The sequence below is a fragment of the Anguilla rostrata genome, chromosome 16 (assembly GCF_018555375.3).
Source record: "Anguilla rostrata isolate EN2019 chromosome 16, ASM1855537v3, whole genome shotgun sequence".
Classification (NCBI taxonomy): Eukaryota; Metazoa; Chordata; class Actinopteri; order Anguilliformes; family Anguillidae; genus Anguilla; species Anguilla rostrata.
In genome coordinates, this window is record NC_057948.1 from 26,959,828 (window position 1) to 26,977,552 (window position 17,725).

General features: G+C 49.0%; 1 protein-coding gene across 1 annotated transcript in view; it reads right to left on the bottom strand.

The window, feature by feature from the left end:
* LOC135241501 (granule associated Rac and RHOG effector protein 1-like) overlaps positions 1-17,725 on the bottom strand; it is a 32,358-nt gene that overhangs the window by 9,542 nt on the left and 5,091 nt on the right. Inside the window, exons 2-6 of the mRNA XM_064311976.1 lie at positions 11,068-12,503; positions 4,546-4,758; positions 1,349-1,489; positions 811-906; positions 223-384 (exon numbers count right to left, since the gene is read on the bottom strand). Coding sequence (XP_064168046.1) covers positions 223-384; positions 811-906; positions 1,349-1,489; positions 4,546-4,758; positions 11,068-11,574 — 1,119 coding nt within the window. The 5' untranslated portion in view covers positions 11,575-12,503. The remainder of the gene's footprint in view (positions 1-222; positions 385-810; positions 907-1,348; positions 1,490-4,545; positions 4,759-11,067; positions 12,504-17,725) is intronic.

Genomic DNA, 17,725 nt, shown 5'->3' on the forward strand with positions numbered 1-17,725 from the left:
TGATTTTATCTCAAGGGACTTCCTGGGTAAACAAGGTTAAATAAACTAAATAAAATAACATTAACCCGAGACCTGGACATTGAAAAGGAAGGTTGTTGAGCTGGTAATGAAGCCAGACATGACCAGCAGAAAACAGAAAGCCCGTGGCAGTTCAGCCCTGCCTGGCGGTGGATGATGATGATGATGATGATGATGAAGTGGCAGAGCTGGGCTGAGCAGTACCGTTTTGAGCTTGAGGTTGTCGGCGGCAGACTCGTTGAAGGACACGCCTTTGAGGAAGTGGGAGCAGATCTGCAGGGGGATGGTGGGCAGCTCACACTGGATGGGCTGGGAGGGGGTCTGCATCCGACCGGCCTGCTGGGCCTCTGCTTCACCACAGCAGCCCTGTACGCACGTACACGCACACATGTGTATACACACCCACACGTACACACACACACACATGCGCATACATACATACACACATGCGCATACATACACACACACACATACATATATACACACACACACAAACATATACACACACGTACACACACATACAACAGACAACACAAAAAATACGCATGCAGACACACACACATGCAATCAGAGGAGAGTGCATGAGATCTTCAGTCACGAGATATCAAACGGGTCAATCAGCACCCTGTCCACATTTTAATCAGATTTGTCTCAGTAACCTTGGCAGTTCTTTTCATCAAATGCATTTACGGTTTAAAGGGCTATTAAATTATTATTGTGCTTTTCATTATCACAAGCTTTCCTTCTGTTAACAACACACTTAGAGCAGTATTAGAGGCACACATACTCTACCTGCAAAGATGCTTCCACAGCTTTGGGATTGAGGTGGAACCCAGCCTTCAGGGCATACTCACTGTGGCCCTGACTCTCCAAAGCCACTTTATAAGCCTGGATGGACAAAAAAAAAGAAGCACAACTTGCTGCTGCCCTAGCAGGAGAAAAAGTAAGTGCTGCTCGAGTATCTCAGGCCTACAGGTGCTCTTTGGATAATGCGGGTTCGTTTTACTTAAAAAATGTGAAGAAAGCCAGTGATTAGCGATATCGCTCACAAATGTATAAAGCCCGTTTCTTCCATACTGAATCCAAGACACTCATTTAAAATGTAAGCCTTTATTATAACATGGCAAAGAGGTTTAAATGACCTGGTTTAAAATGACCACATATATATATTCAATATATTTTTCTGCAAATAAACAATGACAACATTACATTTTTTGGTAGACTCATTTATCCGGGGTAATGCTGGGCGTTCATAGATACAGAAAAGTGTGATAATGTGTGACTACAGCAGTCTTTGTAAGACATTAGCCTGTGTGGCCTGTAGGTGCACCTGTAAGGCGTTATCTGTCTTCATGTTGAGCTCCTTCAGCTGGCTCTCAGGGATGGTGGTGTTGTGTGAGCAGAAGAGCTGCTGGACTTCGATCCCGGCCAAGCAACCGTCTCTGCCCCTCTCCCTCAGCCGCGACGTGGCCTGGAACACATCACAGCCGGGGTCAGACGGGTCTCACACACATGCCAACATGGCCCCTCACCTGCACACACACCCTCTCTCTCTCACACGCACACGCATGCTAACACGGTCTCTCACACGCACACGCATGCTAACACGGCCTCTCACACACACACGCATGCTAACACGGCCTCTCACACACACTCTCACACACACACGCATGCTAACACGGCCTCTCACACACTCTCACACACACACGCATGCTAACACGGCCTCTCACACACACTCTCACACACACACGCATGCTAACACGGTCTCTCACACACACACGCATGCTAACACGGTCTCTCACACACACACGCATGCTAACACGGTCTCGCACACGCATGCTAACACGGTCTCTCACACACACACACGCATGCTAACACGGTCTCTCACACACACACACGCATGCTAACACGGTCTCTCACACACACACGCATGCTAACACGGCCTCTCACACGCACACGCATGCTAACACACCCTCTCACACACACTCACACACACTCACACACCCTCTCACACACACTCACACACCCTCTCACACACACTCACACACCCTCTCACACACGCTCACACACCCTCTCACACACACTCACACACACTCACACACCCTCTCACACACATACACACACGCCTATACACACACACTCACACACCCTCTCACACACGCTCACACACCCTCTCACACACACTCACACACCCTCTCTCTCTCACACCCTCTCACACACACTCACACACCCTCTCTCTCTCACATGCACACTAACACACCCTCTCACACACTCACACACCCCCTCTCTCTCACACACACACGCACACTAACACACCCTCTCACACACACTCACACACCCTCTCTCTCACACACACGCACACTCACACACCCTCTCTCTATCACACACACACACACACAACACCACCCATCACACACATTTCAGAAACCTTCTCTCATAAACATACACATGCTTCACACGTACACACGCACACTAACACGCCCTCTCACACACACGCACGCTAACACGGTCGCTCTCTCACACATACTGTACTCACTAACTCTCTCTCTCTCACACTCAAACACAAACACATGCTGTCACACACACATGCACACCAGCACATGCACACACACACATACACTCTCTCTCTCTCTCTCACACACACACACTCACGTTCTTTCTCACACACACACACGCATGCGCAGACTAACACGCCCTCTCTCTCAAACACACACACTAACACGCCCTCTCTCTCACACATACACACACGCACGTGAATACACTTTCTCTCTCTCACATACACACACTCTCACATGCACGCGCACACAGACACGCCCTCTCTCACACACACACACACACACACACGCACACTCTCTCTCTCACACTCAAACACAAACACATGCTGTCACACACACATGCACACCAGCACATGCACACACACACATACACTCTCTCTCTCTCACACACACACACACACACACACACACCCACACTCATCTCTTACCCTCCGCCGTCTCCCTCCTCGCTCCTCGTCACACACACACACACACACACACACACACACATCTGTTCAGAAACCTATTGGCTGCAATGAAAAATAAACAGCAGTGATGTCATGGTGATCTCATCTTTAAAGCATCTCACCTTGATTAGCGGGGGGGGGGAGAAACAAGAAAAGCTAGCTAGTCTTGGCAGCGCACGCTGGCCAGGGAATGCTGTGAAACCGCGGCGCTCTGACACTGTGGAAGCGCTTTCCTGCGAGGACTCGGTGCTCCGTCGTAATCGAGCGCGCATGTGGGACACCAGGCCAGAGTGTTTCTGCGCGTTCGAGGGTCAGAAGAATAGGATTTGCTGGGGCCCCACTGCCACAGGAAGCGGAGCCTCGGCATTGAGCGCGGCTCTCCCTGACAAAGCCCTCCAGCTGTGAGAGCCATCCCACTTCCTACAGCACATTCCTGCGGGGCAGCCAGCCCGCTAACCGCCAGGGCTAGCGCTCGGCACGCCCGGGCATAACAAAGCGCCCCCATTCACCCCGGCACCAGTCCACTGCCCCACTCGCACAAACACACTCAGCTGATTAGCTGCTGGATTAGCTTTAATTCACCCCCCCCCCCCTTTAACAGGCTTACGGGCACAAACACTCTTTTATTCCGTTGTGTGAATGTGCTGGGGAATGTGCACCACTGTCGAAACCTTACCACTGAATAAATAAAATCTAATTAAACAAGTGTGATATAAGTGAGCTTCTAATCAAACCCAGGAGACTTGGAGTTTTTCCCCACAAATCCTGCACCTATTTAGGAGTAAAATGTGAGCATGGCTGGTCTGTATTTAACAGCATATATTTACACACGCGTTCTTCAGTATTTGGTTCTCATTTATTTACCTGTAAACTGAACCTGAATATAATATTTCAAATAAATGTGTAATTAGAACCATATATGTTGTAATTTCTGAAACTGCAAAACAATACAATAACCATAATAATTCACCTGTAAGAAACTTTTAAGCCATAAACCAGACCATCATACTTTATTTGTAAAAGGTTCATGAAGGCTCCTGTCTTGGTATTGAAATGATTTTAGGATGTGAATCAAATAAATAAAAAAAATTAAGTGGTTCAGCAGAAATTTCAGTCAGAAAGTTCTAAGAATTTTAAACACAGTTAATTCCAGGAACAGCAGCGTTGAAAAGGTGTTTGGCTGTAATGTGCTCTATTAATACAGAGAGGCTGCTCTCCAGAGAGACAGACCGGAAGCTAACTCTCTGAACTGCCATTACCACAGACACAACCCCAGTGGAAAAAAGAAGTGCACTTTAGGTAAACATTTGCAAAGTTTTCTGAAAATAGAAAGGCGAAAGCAATGCGCTGGTTAATAACTCCGAGCGCTGATTAACACGTATGGTTTCCAGGATATGACAAACGGGTAACATCAAAGGAACAAGTGATTAGAACAGCTGTCGCTACGGGTGAGCAGAATTAATTTGTTTTTGTAAAATAAGGCCCCGGCCTGCTCTTCACTCCCAGGCCCGCTAAGAGGGACGTACCTCAGCCGCGCCCTTCCATGACCGGGTGGCCTCCTCCAGCTCGGTCAGGGGCGTGGCTCCGGAGCTGTGGGGCGGGGCGCTGGAGCGGCGCTCCTGGGCCTGGGCCAGGGCCTCAGCCAGGCAGGACTGGGCCACGGGCTGCACCTTCTGCAGGGCCTGGGACAGGAACTGGAAGTGCACCTGCATCACCGTCAGGAAGCAGCGCCCCAGGACCTAGAGAACAACACTGACTGTGAGAGACCCCCAACTCAGAACCCTGCTAGACCCCCCCACCCTCTGATCCCTGCTAGAGACGCCACCCTCAGATCCCTTCTAGAGACCCCACCCTCTGATCCCTGCTCACACATCAAACGTTCATGAATTTCTACTTAAGAGAACTAAAGCCAAAGCGCTAATTATTAGCCAAAAACAGAAGGAATGTTAAACATCAGTGACTGAGAAAGCGCTCAGGCTTCTAGTCTCCCCAGTCCACATTCCATTTGATCACAAAGCCAATGTTGTGACAGCCTGCATGAGGATCAGTGCTTGAGAAGTGTGCTGTGAGTTCACTGTGCTGTAATCGGAGTGCAAGTACTCCTACTTGGGTTCAGAAATGGCACAAGGTCACTGAGTAATGGCTGTGCTTTGTTGCCATTGCAACAGGCCTGGACTGAACAGCCTACTTCACAAGAACGGTTTCCCCAGAAATAATCAAAGAAAGAAAGAATGGCCCATGATGGGGGGGGGTGGGGGAAGAGAGAGTGGGAGGGAAAGAAAGACAGAGGGAGGGAGGGAGAGAGGGAGGGACAGGGAGAGCAAGAGAGAGAGAAAAAGGGATGGAGAGAGAAGGAAAGAGAATAATTGACAGAGGACATTAAGCTATTCCATGCATCTGAGAAAGCTGCATAAATCGATGCTGTTAAATTGCATTCTCAAGAAGTCAGATAACAGCCCGCTGCTTTCCGGAATGGCTGTCTTACAGGGGACCCCTTGCCCTCTCAGGACCTGTAGAATGCGCTTGTGCACACTGGTTTTCTCTAGTGAGTCGTTTTTAAATATTATCCTGCCCTATCCCAAGGGCACAGATTACCAGAGTAGGGTTAACTCAGGAAGCTAGACATACAGCCTTTCTGATGCTCTAAGCATCAGCTGGAAAAAGCTGTTTAAAGAGACTGTAAAAAAACTATCATTTCTATCTACTTAAAAACACTTTAGCACTGCAGTGTTGTTTAAATGTTTTCAAACCAAAGTGCTCACTTGTGAAAAAGCACCCATGGAGTGCATCCTGCCAATCAACTAATGCATAATACACCTACAACCTTATGCTTATAACCTAACGCTTATACAGCTATAACTTAATGCATACACATCTATGACCCAACGCATAAACGTACAGCTACATACTCACGCATATACATCTATGACCTAATGCACAATGCACCTATAAACAAACACATATACACCGATAACCTAAAACATATGCACCTACAATCTTATGCTTAAACACCTATAACCTAGTGCATATGTAAACTAATGCATATGCACGTATAACCTAATGCATGTACAACAAGCAGCAAAAAACAGGCTTTGTTTCTGAACCTCACTTGTTGAGAGACGTTGCTCACTAGCACCAGTGCGGCTGGCTCCAGTATAGGTCCTTCAGCCACCCGTTTCAATGTAAGTCAGTTGTACCAATACGTAGAAAAAAAGAAAGTCACTTATTTTTTTCCACATGACACAATAGCTGTTTTTTCTTGGCCTAATCTCTCCCCATGTGCCACTTTGTTATGTTACTTTGTCTAATCTCTCCCCATGTGCCACTTGCTGTGTCATTTGGATAATATGTTCATATTCTGTGAAAGAATAACCGAAAGTTTGTGTCACTGCTGAGTCACTGCGCGCCACTTGGGGAGGGCAGTATCTCACACGCTACGCGGACCCCCCGGACCTGGCCCCACAGATCGCAGGAGGGTAGGAGGGGCCACGCAAAGAAGCCTAGGAAGTAACAGGAAACAACTTCTACTGTGCATTTTGAGTGCTAAGAAACTTGCTGCCCATTGAATTCAATGCAAAAAAAACAAGGTGATTTAACAACCAAAGAAAAATTGGTCTTTTTTTTGTCATCATGAATTTCATTATGAGTATCAGTTTGTGGAAAAATGCTTGTTTTGGAAAAGAAGTTTTGGAAAATATTTATTAAAATGTACATATTATAGTACATATTGCATATTTTCACAAACTGCTTTTGCATATGAAATGTATGTAGAGTAACCACGCCCTGGCTGCTCGCTAGTACCTCCTCTGGACAAACAGGGACCTGCAATCTGTCCGATTATCTGCAAATGAACCAGCAACCGAGTGACTGTCCAAGCATTCCTGTCTGTGTGGAGGTACCAGTGTACCATTATCATGGTAATCACTCTATCAGAGTCTAAAGTCAGGGTCAGTCTAATATCTGCAGGAAGTGGACACAAAGTTCCAGGCTACGGAGAATGAAAATAAACCAAATGTTATTTTGAGGTAACTGATATGACAAGTTAAAAGTTGTACAAATGGTGCATTTAAATTGGACTAGGTTGCCTATTACGAAATCACTCGATGTATTAGTTTACCAGCTTTAAATACTACAAAACCTGTCAACAACAGGGAAACAGCGCAAAAATAGCAAAAATGCTAAAAGCAAAAAGGACAGGGCCGCAATCACGATAAAGAACCTTATTCCCAGTGGAGTTATTCAAATATAGAACGATACAAGAAAACATCCAACCACAAGGGGGTGGTATCTTGTGTCCACAGCCTGCCACGGTAGCTATCTAGCAGAAATGATGTCAGGCCTCGTCTCATCTATGGTACCTTTGCCAGGGCCCCTGAGAAACACCGCACGTGCGTCCTCTACTCTGCACGTCCGATTTCAGCCTCAGCCTCCAAGGGTCCGTCTCTCCTGCTGACTGGAGAAACGAAACCTCGACTGCAAGGACGCGCAATTTCACAAATGGCCAGCCAGTCGGAAGGGACGCCTCAAGAGAACGCTCATTGGCTCCATCTCCAAGCCCCGCCCCGTTATCAGCCAGCACAATGAAATCCTCTGCGTGGCCAAACTCACGCTCTCACACGGCTGGCTCCATTCCACTGCCTGTCATTTCACACCGTCTGCCTCCACCACCAGACACTCCTCACAAGTATCTCCCTGTGTTAAGATGAGCTTCCTCTGCTGAATTCATTATCTGTAGTAGCAGGACAGAGTGTTGTGAGACCTGTGATAAAATATTCAAGCTGAGGAAATTCTACTGGAATCCTCTGTCAGACAGCCTACATTTTGGATGAAAAAAATTAACTGAGACTGGATTATGATTAGCTACACATATTAAAATGCGATTTACGCTTGGAAAAACAGAAGAAAAAGCGGTGATCTAGCGAATAAACAAAACAACTGAAATGTATTCTAATTACTCAAAGCACCGACAGCGGTTCAATTGGTCTGCGAACCACACAGAACGCAAACGGTGATATCGGCTAAACGGAGTGCGTGCCCTACATATGTCGCCTTCCGCTAATAGGCTGTGTAAGCCTGTGTCTGCCAGAATGGTTCATAAAATGTGTGGCAAAGTATTAATATTCCACAGCAGGACTCAGGGCTGCTCTGAAGGGCGATGGCATCACTAGGAGTTTCAAGGGCAAAGCCAGGAAGTCTAAATCTCCCAGATCAGCCCGCTGCTGGAATGACTCATTCGCCACTTACTCACAGGGTCCCAGGATGTCACCCTTGCATCCACTTGAGAAAAAAAACCTTCCCAGACAGATGGGTTTCATTCCTGCAATAAATCATCCGTGGAATGACTAAACAAGGATTTAACAAACAGCGCATAATCATGGAAACCGATCTTACATTCGTGTCTTATTCGTATGCCATCAAATGTATTCTGACCATGGTTCTAAAATGGCTTAATTTTAGTTTTCAATAATGATTGGCTATATTGTATTGCATTTTTTCTCCAATTCGTACTCTTTATACTGTTAATATCTCAAATGTGTTTCTCCAACATTTATAAAAATCGCTAATATTCTGCAATATACATTTTTTCCCACAGTGAATTTCCCATTTATCAAACTCATCTCAAGCCATGCGTGTAGCTCTGCACAGCTCCAGCTGTTTAATGGCATGATAAGGGTCAATAATCTGGCATTTCTCGGAGGTCATCAGCACTGCTCCTGGGAAGCAGGGATCACGCGAGTGGCTAACGTAGCATTCCCTGCAACTCCCCACCGCTGCTTAACTAATCATGTTCATCCACCGAAAATCCACTGTCCCCTAAGGGGTATGAATCACGCCAGAGCCCAGACACACACACTGGAACTCAGCAAATATCGTTTTCCCGTTACTGGCTCTCTCTGAGGTAAAGACAACACCGTGCTGGAGCTATGAGCGCGGCCGTCTCAACGGATTTCTCTCACGGCTTGGGTCACTGGAGAGCTGACTGGCCCGCACAGCTGATCCAGACGAGGGAACACCGCTGCCGCCGGAGGTTCACCACCAGGAGCCCATTGCCAAAAAGACACGGAGGGTGCGAGACTGTTAACTCAGGCAGGATGAAAACGGTCATGATTGGCTGAGCAACAGGCTGTGGACGGGCTGGCCTGAGGACTCGGGCCTGAGGACTCGGTCTATGGACTTGGTCTGTGGACTTGGTCTGTGGACTCGGGCCTGAGGACTCAGGTCTGTGGACTCTGGTCTGTGGACTCTGGTCTGTGGACTTGGTCTGTGGACTCAGGTCTATGGACTTGGTCTGTGGACTCGGTTGTGGCTCGATGGACTTGGTCTGTGGACTCGGGCCTGAGGACTCGGTCTATGGACTCGGGCCTGAGGACTCGGGCCTGAGGACTCGGGGGCCTGCCTGCGTCTCACCCCTCTGCGGTTTCCTCCTGAGCTCAGGACATGCCCTACTGACACACCGTGACATTCCCGAGCCTTTCAGCAGCCAGCCAGCCAGCCCCTCTCCCACGCCTGGGTTTCCACTCCTGACTGCACTTTTGTGTTTCTTGGTAGAAAGAGGGAAAAGGGGGAGGGGCGGGGGAAGAGGAGGGGGGAGGAAATCCTGCTTACGAGTCCAGCATTTCCCACAATCCCAAGCTTTTTTTTCAACAGCACAGTTTTAGCCATCATTTGGTACATAGACTGCAGAAGTCTTCCCTCCCGTGCTTTGAAGAAAACGCAGGCCATGACTCACACAGCACCAGCCACTCCCAGTGAGACCAAATGGTGGAGCCCCAAAGCACAGACCCACTGAGTTACTTAGTGACTGCCATGCTACGATCCAGCGCAGAAGAAATATGAACACAGTCTGCCTTGCAGCTCGAGCTCTGGCAACTCTAAAAATGCGACTCCTTTATCGGGGGGGGGGGGTGCTTATTCAGTCGTGTGTTTCAGAGACGACAAAGGGGCGCAGCCCCGGGCCCGGGCTTAAAGGCTTTTCCTGCGCTGCTTTCCTGGCCCAGCATTCTTTGGGAGACGCGCGCAGTTGTCGGAGTGGCGCAGTAGCCCCGTGCTGAGGGGCGGAGAGCGGGCGGAACAGCGCGGGACTGCGCCGCGGCTCGGCGGCGAGCTCGTGAGCGGCTGCTTTCTTCACGGGTGAAAGAGGGCCGCGTTCCCCCCCCCCCCCAGCCCCCACCCCCCGCAGCGCGTCCTGTGGAATCTGCCAGCAGCACCGCCGCCGCCGCTAGCTTCCCACAGTGCTCTCTGAGCTCGCGGCGAGCACAGCTGGAACACGAGCACCGAGTCAGGATGCAAACTCATTTACTCCCCAAAATATCCGCCGCAGATGGCTGCCGCGTAACACATAAATCCTCTTCATGACTACGCGAAAGAAAACAGGAAAAAAAAAAAAGAACTTCAACAGGAAGCCAATAAAAACGAGCCGTGGTGCGGACCTCTCAGCTCTGAGAGCTGACTCACCGGTGACTGCTCGCTCTTTCCACTGCCAGCGCATATCTGCAGTTAAACGCTTCCACGAAGCCCCGGGATGAGGCGCGGGGCCAGGGGAAGGGCCGGGCCGGGCCGCGCGGCGCTGGGCGGAGCGTTCTGCAGCAGGGCTAATCACCCGCAGGGCCTTTACGCACATCCTCCGTGTTTCTCACACGCTGCCATAAGATCTCATCAGCGCTTTAATGACACACACACACACACACACACCACGGCCGCACCGGGCCAGGAAACTCTGAATCAAACAGCCACTCACGGCCGTGTAATGCAGTGACGCCGTATCTAATGCGCTGCCCCTATAACCGTCCCGTGTGTCCAACACAATCCCATTCTCACGTGTCCGAGGCCCGCAAGCAGGGATGATATGTGGCTGTTTAATCTCCAACGGTCACACCGCTCGGCTACAGCAGCGATTCTCACAAACCCGAGCGCGCTTTCTGCAGAACGCAAGCCTGCGATTTAATCGATGATGCCAGACAGCGTCTGACAGTGTGTACATTTAAAGAGGCGCTAAACGTAAAGCCAGAAGCGCAGAGCGCCCCCCCGGCTGCGGCCGGCGGCCCTACCTCCACGTCCTGCAGGCTGAAGTCGGTCTGGTCTTTGAAGTTGGCGGCCCCGGCGCTCAGCTCCATCAGCATCTTGGCGATCTCGGGCTTTATTGCTGCGGTGAGCCGGCCGGCCGCCTCCATGACGTGTTCCTGCACGTCCTTCAGTTGCATAGCTGCTTTGGAGTAGTGCGAGTTCCTGAACACGCCGCTGAAGAGGTCGGTGAGGAAGGCGCTGGCCCTGCAGAACACGTTCAGCGCGTCCAGGTACTTGGAGATGCCCTGCTGGATGTCGGCGATGGCGGTGGTGGCGCTGGGGTGGGGGGGGTGGCCGCAGTTGCCGGGCGACCCGCCGCCGGCCCCCATGGAGGCGGGGGCGGAGCAGGAGGGGCCCAGCGGGGCGCTGAGGGCCCGTCCCAACTCGGGCATGGAGTACTGCTGGTGCTGCTGCCCTTTCTGCTTGGACCCGCCAAGCAAAAAGCGCCGCTTGTAGTCCATTTTACTTTCCTGCGCGCTGCAACAATACATAAGTGTTCAACTGTCTGGGGAATCTTCTGCGCGCTGGCCTACCGCTGGCTCAGTCAACCACTCTGCTTCACAGTGACAGCCTCTCCCCAAACGCACAGCTTTCTAAGTCAGGTACAAAGACAGCTAACAGGTATAATCTGTCTAAAAGGCATTTCTAAAGGCTCAACAGGGGCGTGTCGACTCGCTGACTGGGTGTGAATTCTCTGAGCAGCGCTGCTGCGGGTCCCATTTAACAGTCAAAACCGAGGGTACTATCAGGTGACGTGTACTTTCCTCCTTCACCAGAAGCTCAATCAGTGACGGGGGGCGGAGGGATACGCGGTTATGGGGAGTGATCCAGCACTGGGGCAGCTCTGCCTCTGACTGGCTCTCATTCTTAGTGGCTGGTAGCTTCAGTCCAGGGAATTCTCAAAGTGCACAAGTTTTTTTTTTTTTTTCTTTCTTCAAACAGAGGAATGAAAACCCCCCTTTTGTACGCGTGTAAATATATCTATATATGTACGCGTCTAATAAAAAATATCAATCTTCAAAAGCTTTAAGCTAAAACAAAAAGGTTCAGGAAAACGTGACACTGGTCAACAGCAGACATAACATTAATAAAAGACGAGAAACGGAGAAGACAGAGATCGCAGTGCCCTGGCACTTCCTTCAGGAGGGCGGTCTTCTGCCACACGTCCGTGTGTTCGCGGACGGGTCCCGTCTGTCTCGGACCCGGTCCGTAGCGTAGCGCTCGCGCGGTGAGGAGCGTGGAACAGCCCGCAAAAATCTGCCGGGACTTTGCTGAGCCGGGGCTCCTCCCCCTTTCTCTGGCGGCTGAGGTAGTTACTACTGAAACGGGGGAAACGTGCTGCTTCCAGACCCGGCTTCTCCACGACTGCAGTCCCAATCCACGGAGCGGAAATGAATCTGTAAGGCCTCTAGGTCATTTCCTGAAAGAGACAGACACAGAGAAAACACAGCTTATGCACAACCTGGAGAGGAATCGTACGAATGTATCCGTACATGCAGTTTATGCTATAACTGGCTCAGTTAGCCCCCTGAAACAGCCCAAAATAAAAATGAACAGCTTCATGTAAAGCATTGTGAATGATACAACAAGTAGAAAAATATAGCACAAAATATAAAATGTCTGTGCAACCAGTGCAATAATTTGGAGTGAAACAAAAATCTATCCAACTAACTATTAAATGTGAATAGCAAGCAGCTTTTATTGATTGGAATAAGAGGATATGGAATAAAAATTTAACTTGTGTCTATTTTGAGCGACACAAACTCTTCTGGGTCATTTGGCACATGCTACAGGGACATGCTGTACATTCTATGACCATCAGCAACAATTCAAATAGGCCTATTAATCTCAAACTTGATATCTACAATAGGAGCCCTGTATTCTAATATACACCAGAACAGTGAGTCAGTGACCGTTTGAGATTTACTTCACAATGACCCTTTGTGAATCAGCCGCTCTATATAAGACACAGAGGCTGGAGACTATCCATAAAGATGTGCTCAACAGAAAAGCACAGTGCGTTGATATAAAAACTTCCTGTGAAATAGGCCTATCGATTTGATTCATATGGAAATTGTGACCTAATGTGACAGCCTACATAGAGAGAAAATGGCATACCTAAAAACGACCACTCTGAAATCCCTTAAAATGGCACACGGGGCTGTAAGAGAACTGCCTGTGAGTGTCTCATTGTGGAATAACAGTGACACTTTGTCAGGAGGGCAAACAAGCTGCAGCAGTCATAATATGCCTATTCAGCTCTTCACAGTCTAGGTCCACAGGCAAACCGTTATATATACAACCTCAGTAGCCTTACATCATTACGCACATACACTTTCCAATGACGTCATCACGTTCGCGGGATAAGGACGAACGGCACACCAAGGGAAGACGCTGGCGACTCAACACAATGTTCTCAGTTTCGCGGACTCGTCCTCAGACGCGACATGGTACGCGCCCACGCTAACCGGCGGCGCAAACGCCGCCGTGCCCGTCGCCGATTATCTATCCCACTGACCTCTGCGTGTCACTTCCCGTGGCTAACAGAGGCGCAGTGATAATGGAGGAATAACATCGCTTTTCTCTGCCGGGAGAAGGCCAGCAGGCGCGCAGAGGAAAGGCCGCCGCAGCTGGGAGAGAGAGACGCACGGTCGTCAGCGTTTCCACGGGCACAAAGAAGCGCTTAATGAAGACCCGGCCATAACAGCCCATAATAGGCACTCGGCGGCTGAGCTCATTTCTTTATGCAGCGCGGGAGGCGCCCGTCGCTCCCCCCTCAGGCGAACTCGGCGAGAACACTGCGGGCCTCTGTGCGGCCCGCTGTAAGAGCAGCGCATTCACAGCAGGCCGCCGCGGTTCCCAAAAACCCCCGGATTAAACTGCTGTATTTAAGCTGCCCCACAGTGTCAGCAATTTAACCTGCCAGTCAGGGAGAACAAGGCAGGTAGTAAACAGGAAGGCTAAAAGAGTCTGGCTAGCTGTGTGTGCGTTTAGCACAGCTGTCCTACTTTCATCTCAAACCGCCAAGGGTGGAATCAGAAGATTCAAAAAAATAAATAAACTTCCTAATTATGTTACAATCACATGCACTGTTGTCATTCAGTTTATTCACTGAATTTCCATTCATTTTGTGAACTGATGAATTGGAAATGGAACTGCTTCTGACCACGGTGGACGGCCACTACAGGATGCTAAGCCAGTCAAAAATAAAAATACATTTCTGGGGGATGTTTTGAAGCAGTCCAGCTTACCAGAACCAAGCCACAGCCAACAAAAATCAGATCTGTTACACGTGGGTTGTGGAATTTTCATCCTTCTAAACAAACCAGAGATGGTTATATTACGCAGCTTTCTCAAAGGTTTTCTTCACCTCAGAGGGAGTTAACGCTGTTTGATGTCTGCCGCTAGGAGACCAATATATTTGTAACATGTACTCTAGTGCTAAACTGAACATAATCACTGAGCCAAAGATCAAGCAGATGAACATAAACTGCACATGGCCCAGACGGATATATAACTGACATCTACCCAATCTGTGATGGCAAGGATTAACAAGGGTTCAGGGGAAGACTTTTTCCCTACAAATGTGCGTAAACAAAGATCCGTGTTGCACAGCACATCACCGTCTAATGGCAAAGAAAGCCAAAACCCACAGGGGTCTCATTCACTTGTGTGTGAAAGGCAACTGCTTGAAGTGAAGGGAGGTACACTGGCTTTTTCTAATTCAGGCCGATTGTGAACCACACATTGTCTCAGCCAGTGTGAATGGTCTATAAACTGTGAATCTGTTGCTAGGACCTGGGGCCTGAGGCAAGCCAGGGCATTGAGCAATCTGGATGTCACGTGACCGGCCTCTCGCTGCGGTGAGAAACTTAATGGCGCTTCCACCCAAACAAACACATGCCGCAGAGAGGTCCCCGGCCCTCGCTGGCAGCAGGCCAGCCCGGTTTAGTGTCATTCCTCCTGCGATGGGGTCTAATGATAGCTCCGCCGCGCGCCCAGCTCCTCTCCCCGCACCTCTCACTGCGAGACTCGGACAGGAAGGCGTCCAGATCGCGTTCCGCCGAGCGTGGTTTCTGTCGCCAGTCGTAAAACATCATGACTAATGCAGTCACTGCTAATCACGGTCACAATCAAAAGATACAACTGTTACTCAACACCGATCGTTACCTGGGGGGAGGGGAGCTGCACGAAAAAATCTCCTAAATTAGGCCATATGACTGACAAAAAAAAATCAGTTGGTGATTCCAATTATTAATAAGTCGAATAAAAACTATGGACATTAAAGTGATCTGTCTTCTCTATCTTGCACAGTGTACGCTAACAGACAGACCCAAAACCAGTGACGGTGCTACGATTCCCCAGTGCAGTAGAATTTCCGTCGGCATGACGACCCCTTTCCCAATTCCCAGGAGAACGGCGGGACACACTTAAAATGACAGGAGGAAGACGTGTCTTCCTGATGGGGCCAGACATTATGAGAGTAGGCCAATGGGTAACACCCCCGACCCGACGAGGACAGCGGGCCCCTATCTCCTTATCGGAGACCCTCTGCAGCCCGGGCCCGCGGATGACGCAGCCAAAAGCCGAGAGCCCGCGCCCTGCGCCTCAGACGAGCTCCATTTCAGCCCGCGCGAGGAGACAGCTGTTCCCAAAGACTTTTTTTAGCAGCCAGAGTTTGGAGCTCTGCATCTGCTGCCAGGAAAGCGCAGGAATGCCTTTGCATGTAATGCGCTAACTTTGTTACGAACAAACAAATCCGCTTCAGAAACAGGCTATTAGCTTTGCGTACTCGCTGAGGAGCGCTGCTCTAAAGCCTCAGCACGAACCTCCACCGCACACAGTGCTTCCCGGATACAAGACACCGATGGTCTACAGCGAGTCGTTACTGCTGTATTATTAACTGAAAACTCAATAACGAGAGGAGCGTAATTCTTTGTTAGCATTCGTAGCAGCCCTGTATCATCTGCAGCAGTGGGTTTCTTTAACAGAAAAAGAAAAGGCAGACAATCAGCTGTTGAGCCAAGTGGCAAAGCAAGTGGCACTAACAACTGTGCCAGAAGGCCCTCTCAGCGTCTGCTTCCTTCCCCTGAGACCCTGACCAGAGCCAACGGGGGAAAGAGCAATGCACTGTGTGACCACGTTCAGCTCCCATAGAACCCCATTCTGCGTAACAGTCACCCCCAAATACAGCACTTAAATCAAGTGATGCGCTGAAACCGTTTTGCACCGATTACTACAGCAGAAGAAGCACATCACGTAAAACAGCCCAACAGTACATGGCCCAATTCACCATTAATCCTCGATTAGCAAAGGGGGGGGGCGGGAGACACCCACAATTTTATCTGACATCCTCAACCTGCGTAGTTCCGCTCTTATCCAGTGTTTACACACAGATAAACACGATGTCAGTTTGAGTGGGTAATCTGGAGACTGCCAGTTATACGCAGGCAGTACGCAAGCTGTCACCTGGTCATCAGGGGCTGACTGTATCCGTTCCAATCCTGCGCAGATAAGGCTTGTACACGTTTACACCATTAAGCTTGTGATAAATGCACTTCTCTGAAGAGCATTTAAATGTAGCGTGACACCGAAGCAGTCAAATGAGCATTTCAGCTTCGGAAACAAGCAGGTCAATTACCGACTCAGGCTGTCGCCTGCTCCATCTAAAAACACACAAGGGCTGAGGCTCGGAGTCTGCAGGCCAAACGCAAACACAGCTCACATTTCTGCTCTCAAGTGTTGCATTGTGAGAGTTGTGTGTCGAGGTCATACTTCTCCTGACTTTCTGCTTCAGCTTTTTATTTTTAGCTTTGACAAACGGAAAGAAAATCACTCTTTTGCCTAACTGCAGGCAGGGCTAGGTAATGGGGCTTCCATGGAAGCAAAGCCCATTTGTACAAAGCAAAACAGCTCATTTCACAGAAAACGATTAAAAAATGAGATGGTACTCAAGCTCAAAGACCTAAAAGCTGGTCAAATTATAAATGAACACATGGATTAATTTTGTGGCAAACCACAGAAATACGTAAAACCAGATTTATCAGGAAAACAAACTTTCTATACCCTAGAAGTCACAGGAGGCCTTTTCTCCTGCAAACTATTTTCTTTCTGTTAAATACAAACTCAAGAGAAAAGTCACCATTTTGTTCTATCAAATGTACAATAGCAAAGCAGCTTTCTTCTATCAGCAAGAGGCAAAGGGCAAATGGTGCAGTCTAGAATCAGCAGGGAAACCGGTAAGAACAGGAGCAGGGCTCTATAGTGCTCCCATTTTAGGATATTTGCTCCTGAAAACTGATGTGTGCTTACCGGAAAAATAATTTACGAGCACGTCTACTAACTGGGATGCATTCGAGTGCTGCTACATTTTTCAAATTGCGCTCCTTGGTAAAAATGTTAGCGTAGAGTCCTGAGGAGGAGATGTTGAAACACATTTTCAACCTATTCATTCTACTAAAACAGACAGCACTGTCAGCCGTTACTCTTACTCTGTCCAAGACCTCATTTCATGGGTAATAAATTAGCTCAATTCTTTTGCAAAATCAGATATGTGGTTTGCAATAAATCCAACTGGCTCCTTTTTCACGTGTAGGCTACTGCTCAGTCAACATTTACGCAGTAGTATATATACGGGTTTCT